Genomic DNA, 15,439 nt, shown 5'->3' with positions numbered 1-15,439 from the left:
GCAGGTTCAATCCCTGGCCTCGCTCAGTGGGTTAAGGATCTGGTGTTGCCGTGAGCTTTGGTGTAGGTCACAGATGCAGCTCAGATCGCACGTTGCTGTGGCTGTGGTGCAGGCTGGCAGCTATAGCTCCAATTGGACCCCTAGCCTGGGAACCTCCATGTGTTGTAGGTGTGGCCCTAAAAAAAAAAAAGAAAGAAAGAAAAAAGAATTTTTAAGACCAGAACTAACCGGATCCAGACGTGACAAATGCTATAGCAATACATTCCAGAGTCATAGTTTTTAAACCATAAATAATTAGAATAAACTACAGTAGTAGGTAAGAAAGCCTAATCTTGGCAATGAAGGGAGGGTATCTCTATACAGAGTGGGGTGACGAGAGTTTATACCCTGAATTTTGCTTCTGAGATTTTTTTTTTTAAAGAAAAGTGATTTTTTTTCATTTTTTTATTACTCAAATGAATTTATCACATCTGTAGTTGTATAATGATCATAACAATCTGATTTCACAGGATTTCCATCACATAGCCCAGGCACATCCCCCCACCCTGCTTCTGAGATTTTTGTAAAACTCCCACAGTACTTGCCCCCTTTATGCCCCTCCCCACATCTAACTATACCTTGCATTTATGAGGGGCTAATACACATTTATTGAATTGCAGCTTTACACCCCAAAATATGTCATTTTAGACCACTCAGGGAACATTTAAAATGTTTAAAGATAAAAAGTCCACCCAACATAAGAGTATTTAAATTCTCATAATATTTTTTGAAGTTAAAAACAATGTGCACTGTGACACTTTAAAAAAAAGGAATCAAAGTAAATTCTAACAACGGTCATCTCTGAATGGTAGAATTAGTGACTTATTTTATCTTACTGTTTGTGTTACATTTTCTCCAATAAATGTTCTATTTCTTATATATGTACTACATATAGTAATCTATAGTCTGCAAAGCAGGTAGAAAGAGACAAATTTCCTTATTATTAAGATACTTGATAGTATGTTGCAACTTCTATGAAAAAATAACAAAGCATCACAAAATTAGAATAATAAACTATCAGACTGAGAAAAATATTTGCATCAGATATTATATTAAATACACATATGTATATGCAAGCCTATCTTCATTTGCAAGGAAAAAAAACTTTAAGACCTCCCAAATTAGGTGAACAGAGGATATAACAAAACATCGACATCAAAGGAAATAAAATAAACCCCCCAAAATTGCTTTGTCCTTATCAAAGAAACACAAAAGAAATACTGAGGTGTACCATTTCAGATATATTAGCAAATAAGAAGGTCACAGCCCATAATGCCTATGAGCTTACTGTGAAATGACTCAACTGATAACAATATGTATTGGTCCAAGCTTTGAGGAAAACAATGACAATACATATCAAGAGACATAAAAATGCTCAAATCTTCTTACCTAGTAGTCCTATTTTAGAGACTCACCATAAGAAAATTGTTTTCAAAAATGAATATACTTTAAGCACGTACACTGAGCCAGTCATGCAAAGAGACTAACAGAGAGCATTCTAGGCAGAGAGAATATTCATAGAAACATGAATAAGGGTAACCCAAAATTGAATGTAAGTTGGTACAACCACTATGGAAAACACTATGGAGGTACCTTAGAAAACTATACATAGATCTACCATATGACCTCGCAACTCCAGTCTTGGGCATATATCTGGAAAAAACTTTCCTTGAAAAAGACACATGCACCCCTATGTTCACTGCAGCACTATTCACAATAGCCAAGACATGGAAACAACCTAAATGTCCACTGACAGATTATTGGATTAAGAAGAGTGGTATATATACACAATGGAATATTACTCGGCCATTAAAAAGAACAAAATAATGCCATTTGCAGCAACATGGATGGAATGAGAGACTCTCATACCGAGTAAAATAAGTCAGAAAGAGAAAGACAAATACCATATGATATCACTTATATGTGGAATCTAATATACAAACAAATGAACCTTTCCACAGAAAAGAAAATCATGGCCTTGGAGAATAGACTTGTGGTTGCCCAGAGGGAGGGGGAGGGAGTGGGATGGATTGGGAACTTGGGGTTAAAAGATGCAGACTATTGCCTTTGGAATGAATAAGCAATGAGATCCTGCTGTGTAGCACTGGGAACTATATCTAGTCACTTACAGTGGAGCATGATAATGTGAGAAAAAAGAACGTATACATGTATGTGTAACTGGGTCACCTTGCTACACAGTAAAAAATTGACAGAATACTATAAACCAGCTATAATGGAAAAATAAAAATAATTATAAATGAAAAAAAATAACCCAAAATTAGCAATGCCCAAATACCCAATGATGGAGAGATTTTATAAGGAGGCAGTCATTTTTTTTAGGGCAGCAATCATTTTAGAGGAAAGCAGTTAAGAGATTGTTCTTTGGCAACAAGCATAATCAGAGATGATTAAGACATGAATCCTATCCCAAGGGTCTATAATTTAAAAACTCTTTATTTATTTATTTATTTTTTGGCTATGCCCACAGCATGCAGAAGTTCCCAAGTCAGGTATCCAACCCACACCACAGCAATGACCTGAGGCACTGCAGTGACAACTCCAGATCCTTCAACCCACCAGCAACACCAGTAAAAACCCTAATCTGTATTAATGGTGTGACTTTGACTAAATTTGCTTCATCTCATGTCTCAGTTTTCTCATCTGTAAAATCAACTATAAAAACCATTTATGAGGTAATTGGAGATATCTGAGCACTAAATAGATGACAGGGTTACTGTGGAATTGCTTTCTTTGATTTTTTTTTTTTTTTTTTTAGTTTGAGAATATTGTGGGTTTTTTTAAGTCCTTATGTCTTAGTGATAAATACTAAAACATTTTTGAAAAAATTGCAGTAACATTTGTTTTGTAGTTTTTGTACTTTTCTCATGACACTGGTTTGTTCTGTTTTGATTTGTTCATCTTTTTAGGACCACACCCTCAACAAATGGAGGTTCCCAGGCTAGGGGTCAAATTGGAGCTGTAGCTGCCGGTCTACACCACAGCCACAGCAACAGAGGATCCGAGCTGCATCTGCAACCTACACCACAGCTCATGGCAACACCAGATCCTTAACGCACTGAGCGAGGCCAGGGATCAAACCTGTGTCCTCATGGACACTAGTCAGATTAGTTCGCACGGAGCCACCATGGGAACTCCTCTCATGACACTGTTGTAGTTTGCATACTACTCTCTCTGTCTCTGTCTGACTCTGTCTGTCTGTCTGTCTCTCTCTCAGACACACACAAAGCAGGATTGTATTTCTTTGTTTTTGCTTTTTTGTTTGTTTGTTTGTTTTTTAGGGTCTAACCTGCAGCATATGTGAGTTCCCAGGCTAGGGGTCTAATCGGAGCTACAGCTCTGCTGACCTACACCACAGCCACAGCAACGCCAGATGGGAGCCAGGTCTGTGACCTACACCACAGCTCATGGCAACTCCAGATCCTTAACCCACTGAGCGAGGCCAGGGATTGAACCCGTGTCCTCATAGATACTAGTTGGGTTCATTAACCACTGAGTCACGATGGGAACTTCAGGATTGTATTTCTAAGGCACAGACAATTCTTCCTCACCTTAACTTGTGCAGACCTAAGCACAATGTTTTGTATGTGGAGGGCGCACAAATATTTGTTGATTTTTTTTTTTTTTAAGGCTGTATCCACAACGTATGGAAGTTCCTGGGTCAGGGATTGAATCTAAGCCACAGCTGAGACCTATGCCACAGTTGTGGCAATGCCAGATCCTTAACCCACTGCACTGGGCTGGGAATTGAACCTGATCCTCCACAGTGACCAGAGCCGCTGCAATTGGATTTTTAACCCACTGCACCACAGTGGGAACTCCTATTTGTTGAATTTTTAAAAAATTAAAAAGGGAGTTCCCATTGTGACTCAATAGGTTAAGAACACAACGCTATCTCTCTGAGAATGTTGGTTCAATCCCTGGCCCTTCTCAGTGGGTTAAGGATCCAGCATCGACTGAAAGGTGCAGTGTAGGTAGCAGAGGCAACTTAGAGCCCATGTGGCTGTGACGTAGTCCTGCAGCTGTGGCCCTCATTCGACCCCTAGCCTGGAAACTTCTCTATGCTGCAGGTGTGGCCATAAACAAACAAGAAACAGACAAAAAAGGACCAAGCATATTCCAGTGATGAGAAAGAATACCCTGAACCAAGAATTATGTTCACTACACCTTTTCCTACCTGAGGCCCAAAACCAAAGTCCCTGGGAAGGAAGAGCCGGGCACAAAGCTGCCATACTGGCTAAGGAGGGGCGCTTTCTTGGGGGAAGAAAGGGCCGATACCTCTAGCCAGCCTGGGTCCTCCTGACACACTCCCAGCACACCTCTAGTTAACTTACTGTGTGCTGTCACCTATACAGTATCGTTTCCATGGCTCCACTGCAAGCCCCACCCTGGGTGTGGTCACCTGGCAGGACTCCTAAGTGGTCTGCACACCCATCAGAGGAGCTGCAGCACAGACCACATGGAGGGTCAGTCACTTCCTGGTGTCCAAGTCAGGAAAACCAACCGGAGGCTGATCCGCCAAAGCGCCCAGTGCAGGAGCACAGCCCTGCTCCTCTGAGGAGCTGAGGAAGGGCCCAGGGTCGGGGCCTGCCTGCCTGCCACGGGAAGAAGGGACAGGGAGGGGAGGGGAGGGGGACAGGAAGGGAGAGTCACTGGGAAGCAGCTGCTGCATGCTGTGTAACCTGGGGCTTGGTTGGCCGGTCCTTTCGCTGCGGTAGGATGTGGGAGACCACAGGAATGCAGGCAGTGCTCAGGCCTCCCCGTAGGAAACGGAATTCCTGAGCAGGTCAGGAGATGCGCTCAGACAAGCTCAACCCGCGGTTAACCATGCAGCCGTGGAATGAGGACAGGAGGACCCAGCAACTCGGGGGGCGGGGGGGGGGGGGACCTGGAGGGAGGAGGGGCTCCCTCTGCCTGCGGTAGAGGAGGGGCAGGAAGAACTACAAAGAGCTGCTGACCGCTGATGGCCCCTGAAAAAACTAGGCAGGAGGGAAAGGGAAAGAAAAACAAACACGCATACTGAAAGATCATGATGGTGTGAGTGCTGGTTCTGCAGTTCAGTTTCTTTCCTGAAGCAGGACCACACAAAGGCCTGGAGATGTGAAAATATAAGACCGCATTTTCTGGTGGTGTCTGATTTTCTTTCCCCTCTTTTTTTTTTTGGTGGGGGGTGTCTTTTTAGGGCCGAGCCCTTGGCATGTGGAAGTTCCCAGGCTAGCAGTCGAATGGGAGCTACAGCTGCCAGTCTATGCCACAGCCACAGCAACACCAGATCTGAGCCTTGTCTCTGATTCGACCCTTAGCCTTACACCACAGCTCATGGCAATGCCAGATCCTTAACCCACTGAACAAGGCCAGGGATCCAACCCACATCCTCATGAGTACTAGTTGGGTTCATTACCACTGAGCCACAACGGGAACTCTTTCTTTGTCCTCTTAATGAAGCCCACTAAAGCTGCCAGAGACCCTGGGCTGGATCCCACAGGCTAGGAGGACTATTCTGTCTGTTCCTGTTCCTTTGTTAATGTGGAAAAAGTCCATTAAAGATGAATTTTTACTTCTTGGAATTTACCCCAGAGCAGTGACCAGAGATAGAGGTCAAGAGGAACTCATAAAGCTCAAAAACAGGAAACCAAGTGAACAATCACAAGAATTAGATGGGTTAAAGTATTATGTAGTCATTAAGAAGTGCGCTGTCCAGACATAGAGAACAGACTTGGGGTTGCCAAGGGGAGGGAGTGGGATGGACTGGGAGTCTGGGGTTAGTAGATGCAAACTATTATATTTAGAAAGGATAAGCAATGAGGTCCTGCTGTACAGCACAGGGAACTAAACACAGTCTCTTGGGATAGACCATGATGGAGGATAATATAAGAAAGGGAATGTATATATATGCATGATTGGGTCACTTTGCTGTATAGCAGAAATTGACACAACATTGTAAATCAACTATACTGGAATTTAAAGAAGAAAAAGAGGAGTTCCTGTCATGGCTCAGGGGTTAACAAACCCAACTGGTGTCCATGAGGACGCCGGTTCGATCCCTGGCCTCACTCGGTGGGTTAAGGATCCATCGTTGCCATGAGCTGTGGTGTAAGTCACAGATGCGGCTTGGATCCCACATTGCTGGGGCTGTGGTGTAGGCTGGCAGCTACATCTCTGATTCGACCCTTAGCCTGGGAACCTCTATATGCTGTGGGTGCGGCCCTAAAAAGACAAAAGAAAAAGGAAAGAAAAAAGAAAAGAACAGTGCTGTCAAAGACTGGTTAATGGCATGGAAGAACACCACACGAGGCTAAGTGAAAAAAAAAATTAGGTTACAAATTGATAAGACCCCACCCTTATGGGAAAAAAAAGTATAATACATTTTCTAAAAGATTAAAAGGAGATCTAATGTTCAAGGCATCTTTCTTTCTCTACATGGTGGAATCGGGGTAACAACCATCTTCATTCTTCTTGTCTCCTTTCTACAATGAATATGTTTTACTTTTTCAAAAATAGGTAACAACACACAAAGAAAGTCATTTAAATGCACCCACTTGTATAGACCTGGCTGTCCAGGATGGTGGCCACTAGCCACGGGTGGCCGCTGATCACTTGAAATGTGGCTGGTTATCAACTGAGGTGTGCTCTGGGTGAATTTCAGGGACAGCAAGGAAAAAGAATACAACATATGGCAATAATGTTTTTAGATTGGTTACATATTAAAATAATGTGTGGGATAGACTGGGTTACGTAAAATATATTGAAATTGATTTTTAAAAATAAATAAATGCACCCACACAACGGAACACAGGCCCACGTGGGGTTGGCTCACCTTCGGCAGGACAGGGGTAGGGCAGGTGTTGTCAAACAGGACTGAGTTGAAGATTCCGTACACGCCCTCACCGAGGTGGTACACGATGGTCCTGGGGGCGGAACCGGTTTCCTCTGCGGGGAGGGAGGGGGCAGGGGCAGCACAAGCGGGAGCGTGAGGCGGGGTGGGACCGCGGAGGGCTCCGCTGAGAGGACAGGCTACTGCTTCCTCCTGTAACAGGAGGTTCACTGCGGTGTTGGAAACATCCCGTAGCTGAGCAACCCTGCCCGGGACACACTCCGTGCCTGCAATCTGAGCCCTCAATGTCCCAGCAAAGGCAGAAGAGCAGCCCACCCAAACTCACGACCCCTCGAGGTTAAACCACTGGCTCAGAGGCCTATGAAGGGGCAGTGCATGAGCTAGAATGAGAAGCCAAGGCTTCTGGCTAGACTAGAAAGTATAGTCCCCCAGATCTACAAAGGAGGCCAGAAAAATCAGACACACGCGCATATGTGTGCACGTGCACAATACGTCATTCCACCTGGAGCACCCCCTCACCCGCACCACGCCACATCCCTCAATATGGGTTCTCTCTGGGGAAGAGCACATAGACCTCGGGTTCTTCTGCCTGGAGGTTGCAGCGCAGAGAACAAAACCTCCAAATCAGAGTCAGACCTCTCACTCAAGGGTCTGCTGGGAGGACTGATCCACCTGGAAGGTCAGGGTGGAACACTGCTGTTGGCAGTGTGGACAGAGAAGCCTTGAGTCAGCCCCGCCTGGACTTGAAGCCTGGCACTGCCCCTTATTAGCTGTGTGACCTTGGGCAAGTGACTCAACCTCTCCATGCCTACGTTCTGTGGTCTGTAAAGTGGGCTTAGACAAATGTTAAGTTGTCATTGATTATTTTCATTTTGTTATGAGAAGCAGCAGGGTGAGGAAGAGCCTGTACTTTGGGGAGAAGACAAACATGGGGTCAAATGCAGGCTTGACCACTTACTAGCGATGGAGCAATTCACTTGTCTTCTCTCTGGCTCTCAGTTTCCTCATTGGTACAATGGGGTTTATAAAGTATCTATTCTCCCTAAGGTTGCTTTGATCTCAATGTTCATAAAATATAAACATGCATAGGACAGAATTTGCTAAATAAGCCACTTGGGGTGAGAACACTTGATTATAAATTTCCCTAAAGCAAGGACCCAGTCTCCAGATTCCCCCACCCCCTAAAATCAGACCCTGCTCAGCCAGCCACTGCCCCTGGTTTTGGGGAAGAATGAGGCTCCGCTAGCACCTACCCTCCCTGCCAGGCTGGTCCAGAAGAACCTCCTTCTTGGCGATGATGCTGACTGCCAAGGTGAAAGCCGAGGTCACGTAGTAGCGCCCCAGCTTGGCAAGGATGTCTATACCACAGCCCTCTGGGAAGTACAGGTCCAAGGCTGAGTTGATCACAGAAGCAATCTGGTGATGAGGGGCACAGTTACACATTTGAAATACGGAGCTTATGCTAAAGACTTGCTACGGCACCCAGTCTATTTCTTTTTTTATCTATAATTTTTATTATAGTTGATTTACAGTGTTCCTTCAATTTCTGCTGTACTGCAAAGTGACCCGGTCGTACATGCATATACATTTTTTTTTCAATACTATCTTCTATCATGTTCTAACATAAGGGATCAGACATAGTCCTCTGTGCTGTACAGTATGACCCCTAGTCTATTTCTTGAAAGCCTCTTTGATTTCAGAAAGAAGGACTTGGCAGCTGCTAAGGCCCAGCTGGTAACTGCAGACATCTGGCCAAAAAGATAGGCAGAGACAGAGCTGGGTCAAGATCCTTACACTTGTGTAAATCACCCTCCTCAACGCCTCCACAGTGGGAAATGCACTCTTCATCTAACTTGGTACTCAGATTCCAGAAGCCCTGATGTGGCTCTTTCATGAATAACCAATATGTTAAATAACACTTTTTTTTTTTTTTTTTTTTGCTTTTTAGGGCTGCATCCATGGCACATGGAGGTTCCCAGGCTAGGAGTTGAATCAGAGCTATAGCTACTGGCCTATGCCACAGCCACAGCAAGGCGGGATCCGAGCCACGTCTGAGACCTACACCACAGCTCACGGCAACACTGAATCCTTAACCCACTGAGCGAGGCCAGGGATCGAACCTGCATGTTCATGGATTCTAGTTGGGTTCGTTAACCACTGAGCTGTGATGGGAACTCCGATACAAGCCTGATCTTTTATTATAAACATGTTAGGGCTATATGTGCATATGTTTTTTTAACCTGTTTTAGCCAATAAACTGAATGACCTCCCCATGTGTGTAAATGTTTTCACCATAACAATGTACCATAATTTAACCAATCCCTGATTGTTAGATGGACTAGGGAAGTCCACTGGACTTTTGTTATGAACAATGCTGCAGTGCTCATCTTTGAAGCTAATTTTTTATTTCCCTTGTGGATTATTTTCTTAGGGTCAGTTCCAAGATGTGAACAGTCCAGGACAAGGCACTTATTGGGGGGAAAGTGCCCTCTAGTTGTTGAAATGGGGATTGCAATGACACATTTTCCTGATTTCACCTTATCCATCAGAAGGGACTAGAAGTGGATGGAACACTGGCTTTTCCTTCCCCCGCCTTCCAACATTATTTCTCATCAGTCCCCCAGAGGGTGAATAGGGTATAACCAGACCCTCAAAGAGCCTTATGACTTATGCAGATATGGCCTGGTTAAGCCTCAAATATGTGCATGGCTGGCATCAGGCAGAGCTGGCTGTGCAGCCTGCTCTGCCATGGACTCAGGAAGTGAAGTGACCTCTATGAGCCTCATTTGTTCAGCTGTAACACAGAGTTAACAATAAGATAACCCAGGTAAAGTACCAAGCATAGCACATGGGACCCACTCACAACGGGTTTCCTAGGATCATCATAACCCTCCCTGCCCCCACCCGCATCCCCACTGAGCCCAATGTGACACTTGGGACCCCAGGTTTACCTCTTCGAATCTCACTTTGGCCCCCTCCACTTCAGGGAAGCCGCCGCCGAGGTCCAGGATGTGCATCCTGTGGCCCAGCTCAGCACCCATTTCAAACACAAGCCGGGCATCTGCAATGGACTGAGCGTAGGCCTGAGGGTCTGGACAGCCACTGCCAATGTGAAAACTGGGAAGGGAGGAAGAGTCTCAGCTTACACAAAGGGGCCCAAGTACTGCCACCTCAACCCCAGCCAGGAGCCACCTTGGACAAGCAAACTGGATGCTGTGCCTATTTTCTGGATGTAGTGACTGATGGCCTAAAAGGTTAAGTGCATTGTCAAGGGCTGTGTGGCAAGTGAGGAGTAGACAGGAGACTAGATCCAAGGTCCCTTGGCACTTGGTGCCCCTCCCCTCCCCCCACATTGCCCCTGGGGCTGAGCTTTCTGGGATGAAGGGTAGGGCCCCAGAGGCAGCCAGATCCAATGTAGAGCTCAGTCAGCAGTGTGGCCTGCCTGCTTTAATTCCCCAGCTATAATGTGAAGATCCCACAAGGTTACAGGATAATGTCTGTGAAGCATTTAGCACAGTGCCTGCTACATCCTAACTCCAGATCAAAGAAAGCTATATTAAGTCATTGCTCTTACTTCTTGCATATCCCCACCAGAAAAGAGGCAGAGCCAAGACGTGCCTGGACCACCTTTGGCCTCAGGCTGGAAAAACTCCTGCAAAGCCAGGTCCCTCCTAGAACCTCCAAGGACAGGACATTCTGGGGACTGTAGGGCTGGCGCAGTGGGACATTCCAAACCTCCTTCTTCTTTTTTTTTTCCTCTTTTTTTTTTTTTTTTTTTTAACACAGCTGCTCCTGCAGCATATGGAAGTTCCTGGGTGAGGGGTCAAATTGGAGCTGCAGCTGAGGCCTACACCACAGCCCCGGCAACACCAAATCTGAACCACATCTGCAAGCTACACCACAGATTGTGGCAACGCTGGATCCTTGACCCACTGAGCGAAGCCAGCCATCGAACCCGCATCCTCATGGGTAGTATGTTGAGTTTGTAACTCACTGAGCCACAACAGGAACTCCCAAACCTTCTTTCTAAAGGGAGGAAACTCTCGCAGGGTAGAATTCCAGCCCCATCTTGGAGGCCCTGGGGGAGGTCTCACACACCATTGACTAATTCCTGGGAAAGAGCAGTGGGCCTGACGGGGTGGGCGGGACTTCCAGGCACTCACCTCACACCCACCACCTCCATGTGGTTCCTCTTGGCATTTTCAAGCAGGTGTCTGCAGGATTTCAGCGACGCCCCAAACTTGAAGCTCAGGTGGCTCAGGGAGTGGGAGTCATCGGTGGCAATGCAGAGAACCATCCTGAGGAGACACGCAGGGCACCTCTGCAGGGGGGACCCTGCCTCCTACAGCCCAACCAAGTCTCCCAGTCAAGGGTGTGAACCCTGGTAGCTCAGAACTACCCAACCCATAGGCCCCCTGACCCCTTCCTCTCCCTGCGCAGCCAGTCAGCCTTTGAATCCTGTCCAATCCATTCCCTAAACATCCCTGGGCCTTTCCCTGGACCCCTGCCCTGGTCCTGACCTCACCAGCTCTCCCCTGGGCCACCCTACTTCCCCCACATCAGCCTTTACACCAACCAGGCTTTTCCAACTTCTCTTGTATGGAGGGGAACCATTTTTTAAAGTCTTATTGAGAACCCTGATATCTTCAATGCATACAACAGACAAAATGAAAGCTGCTTTGGGTGAACCAGAGCGACCGACCCCCTGGCTCCCCGGGGTGCCTGATGACCAAGTGAGAGCCACAGCCTGAGCCAAAGGTCCAGCCTAGACCCTTTCCAAAGCCCACAGGCATTGGGTCCCTGCCCCCTGACTAGCATCATTCACTGCCACCTAAGCCTCTTGCACATGGTATGTTCCAGCCACACCAAATTTCTTCTTATCGCTTAAATGTCTCCTGCTGCTTCCAACCTCCCTGTGTTTGCTCACGCAGCTCACACGGATGTGCTATGTATACATTCCCGGATGCTGTCCGCTCCTCAAGGCCCATCTCAAATGCCCCCTCCTCCATGAAACTTTCCCAACCACCCCGCCCCTGCTCTCTCTGCCATGACTTTGACCTCCACAGTTCAGTGGGCTTTGCTCTGCCTGGGCTGTAATCCTACCTTTGTCCTGATCAGGCTCTGGCATCCTGGGTTCAGTCCAGGAGGGCCCGCTCCAACCTCCCGTGACCATGGCCGGGTCCAGGGCAGGGTCCTCAGCCCCAACCCAACTCTGCCCACTCCCTCCGCCCTTGCTTGCTGCCCAGCCTCCCACATGAGTGGTTCTCAGCTTACTTGGCACTGGGGTGGCTTTTTACCACCTTTGCCAGCTCCATCTCGTTGTCAAAGCTCAGCAGCTGGACCCCATGCTTGGCAGCATACTTGATCTGTGCAATTTGCTTACAGGGGTTGGCGTAGATGATCTTACTGGTGGGGACACCAATATGCTGGACCAACTCCATCTCTGCCTGTGGGGTCCCAAAGGTGGTGGTGAGAAGGTGCCAGGCCCACTGGGCCCACGGAGGCCAAAAGAAGCACAGATGAGGAGCAAAGTCATAGCTCTACCTGGGGAAGTCCATGAGAAGTGGGCCTCCCTTTTAGACAACAGATATACAAAAATCAGGACTCACGCTGGTTCACCATTGACAGGCAGGGCTGCCATGTACAGTCATGCAGGTGGTGCACTGCACAAATCCTAGGGAGGGTGGGGCCCCATTCAGAGAATATATGGTAGATCTGCATGTTTATTAGAACTTCCTGGAGTTCCCATCATGGCTCAGAGGTTAGCGAACCCGACTAGCATCCATGAGGACACGGGTTCGATCCCTGACCTTGCTCAGTGGGTTAAGGATCTAGTGTTGCCATGAGCTGTGGTATAGGTCACAGACATGGCTCAGATCCCGTGTTGCTGTGGCTCTGGTGTAGGCCAGAAGCTATAGCTCCGATTTAACCCCTAGCCTGGGAACCTCCATGTGCCACAGCTATGGCCCTAAAAAAGACCAAAAAAAAAAAAAAAAAAAAAGAACTTCCTAACAGTATAGCACCTTATTCTAACAAAATCAGTATATTTATTTATAACAACTAAGTGTTTTCAGGAAAGGATACATTTTCTTTTTTTTCTTTCTTTCTTTCTTTTTTCTTCTTATGGCCCCACCTACGGCATATGGAAGTTCCTGGGCTAGGAGCTGAATTGGAGCTACAGTTGCAGCCTACACCACAGCCACAGCAATACCAGATCTGAGCTGCATCCATGACCTCTGCCCATAGCTTGCAGCAACACCAGATCCTTAACCCACTGAGCAAGGCCAGGGATTGAACTGGCATCATCACAGACACTATATTTCAGTTCTTAACCCATTAAGCCACAACGGGAATTCCAGGGATACATTTTCTAATTCACACAAAGGCACTATACAGATGCAAGGTCCTGAAAATAGATTTTGGACACATTTTCCTGGCAGAGTTGAATGTTTTAGAGAATATCACTTGATGTACTGGAAAGTTTACCAGACCTAGAATCTTTTTGAGGCAGGTCATCCAAGATCCAGAGACCTGCCCTCTACATGGCACTGTGCTGGGGGGCTCCGGCAAGGCCCTCTCCCCATGGGGCCTCCTCTTCCTCACATTTCTAGAACAGTGCTCCACCTGCCTGTTGCGTTAATGATGCAGACGACAATGATGATGATAGTGAGAGCGGCCGTGGTCACTGAGCACCGACCAAGCAGCCCCCAGATGAGATGCTTCATATCAGGTGCTGGCAAACTTCTTCCAAAAATAAAGGGCCAGAGAGGAAATCATTTGGGCTTTGTGGGCCATACAGCTTCTGTACAACTACTCTACTGCCTTTGTAGCACCAAAGCAACCCCAGATAATACATAAGTGAATGAGCATGTCTGTGTTCCAATAAAATGCTAAAAAGAAAGAAAGAAAGAAAGAAAGAAAGAAAGAAAGAAAGAAAGAAAGAAAGAAAGAAAGAAAGAAAGAAAGAAAGAAAGAAAGAAGAAAGAAAGAAAGAAACAGGCAGTGGCTTGAGTGTGGCAGATTGCCTTAGAGTAACTTTTGTTTTTGTTTTTGTTTTTGTCTTTTTACCATTTCTTGGCCTGCTCCCATGGCATATGGAGGTACCCAGGCTAGGGGTCTAATTGGAGCTGTAGCCACCGGCCTACGCCAGAGCCACAGCAACGTGGGATCCAAGCCGTGTCTGCAAACTACACTACAGCTCATGGCAATGCCAGATTCCTAACCCAGTGAGCAACGCCAGGGATCAAACCCGCAACCTCATGGTTCCTAGTCGGATTCGTTCCACGACGGGAACTCCATAGAGTAACTTTTTTATTTACTCCTTACAATAACCACATCAGAGGGGTATTAGACAGGTATTCCATTCTATAGAGAAGAAAACATGCTTAGAGAGGCTGTGTAGCAAGTAGAGGCAGAACCAACTTTCAAACTCAAGCCTGCCTCTCCACGATCAAAGGAAGGAAGTCAAGAAGGAGGCAAGTTTGAAACATGATATGAGACACGGGGTCATCTTCAGATCCTGAGTTTGGAAAAGGACTGTAATTTTAATGTAGCAACTTTTTTTTTCTTTTTACGGTTGCACCTGCCCCAGTCCAGGGGTCAGACTGGAGTTGCAGCTGCTAGCCTATGCCACGGCCATGGCAATGCCAGATCTGAGCCACGTCTGTGAACTAAACCATAGCTCACAGCAACACTAGATCCTTAACCCCCTGAGCGAGGACAGGGATGGAACCCATATCCTCATGGACACTATGTTGGGGCTCTTAACCCACTGAACTGCCACAGGAAACTCCTTAATGTAGTGATTTTTCAGCACCAGGTAGCTATGTGCATTATCTCATGTGATGCCTGTAACTCTCCTATGCAATATGTATTGGCCACACTTCACAGAGGACAAGATTGAGTTCAAAGAAGCTTATCTGCCTGTGGTGACACAGCCAGTGAGTAGCAGAGGGAGACACAAAGGCTCACCTCCAGAGCTGGAACTGCTGTCATCACAACTTGCTTGCAAAGACTCTGAGTCTGAGCAGATACGAAAATGTGGTCTCGCTCCCCACTTTACTCACAAGGTGAGAGGAAGCGGCAATGGTAGCACTTTGGGGACCTGTGGTATAGCTGTGATTAGAATTATTTAAATAATACCCATTGTTGTTCATTGAGGGGTTACTGTGTGCCAGCCATTGCATTAAATATTTTATAGATATTCTCATTTCATCCTCATAATAATCTCATGAGACAGGAAAGAGTGGCTCAGAGAGGCCTTAAATGGCTTGGACCAAAGACACGCAGCCTCCAAGTGGCACAGCTAGAATTCTAAGCTAGGACTGTCCGACTTTGGCACACCAGCCCTTACCCACAGCACTTCAACGGCGAAGACACCTCCAGGCTGAATGGACGAGTATCTCTGGAGCATCTATTGAGTTGTCAGGCTCTGTGACAGGTGCTAATGAAAACAAGGAATGAGTAAAGCAGACAGTCTCCGATCCTGTGGAGCTTTCTGGCAGATGGAAATGAGGGGAGGAATGAATGAGAAGTGCATAATGATAG

At 46.6% G+C, this 15,439-nt stretch overlaps 1 protein-coding gene across 12 annotated transcripts in view; it reads right to left on the bottom strand.

Annotated features, from left to right (window-relative positions):
* AZIN2 (antizyme inhibitor 2) overlaps nucleotides 1–15,439 on the bottom strand; it is a 47,590-nt gene that overhangs the window by 21,011 nt on the left and 11,140 nt on the right. For 11 of the 12 annotated variants that reach the window (XM_047793144.1, XM_047793140.1, XM_047793142.1 and 8 more), the window contains 5 exons: nucleotides 12,167–12,339; nucleotides 11,056–11,190; nucleotides 9,844–10,009; nucleotides 8,146–8,308; nucleotides 6,875–6,987 (listed from right to left, as the gene is read on the bottom strand). In XM_047793144.1, coding sequence (XP_047649100.1) covers nucleotides 6,875–6,987; nucleotides 8,146–8,308; nucleotides 9,844–10,009; nucleotides 11,056–11,190; nucleotides 12,167–12,333 — 744 coding nt within the window. In that variant the 5' untranslated portion in view covers nucleotides 12,334–12,339. Of the gene's footprint in view, nucleotides 1–6,596; nucleotides 6,689–6,874; nucleotides 6,988–8,145; nucleotides 8,309–9,843; nucleotides 10,010–11,055; nucleotides 11,191–12,166; nucleotides 12,340–15,439 lie in introns of all 12 variants that reach the window. The other variant, XM_047793133.1, reaches the window with a different exon arrangement.

The sequence above is a fragment of the Phacochoerus africanus genome, chromosome 8 (assembly GCF_016906955.1).
Source record: "Phacochoerus africanus isolate WHEZ1 chromosome 8, ROS_Pafr_v1, whole genome shotgun sequence".
Lineage (NCBI taxonomy): Eukaryota > Metazoa > Chordata > Mammalia > Artiodactyla > Suidae > Phacochoerus > Phacochoerus africanus.
The sequence above is the reverse complement of the archived record's forward strand: the minus strand, read 5'-3'. Positions and strand labels throughout refer to the sequence as shown.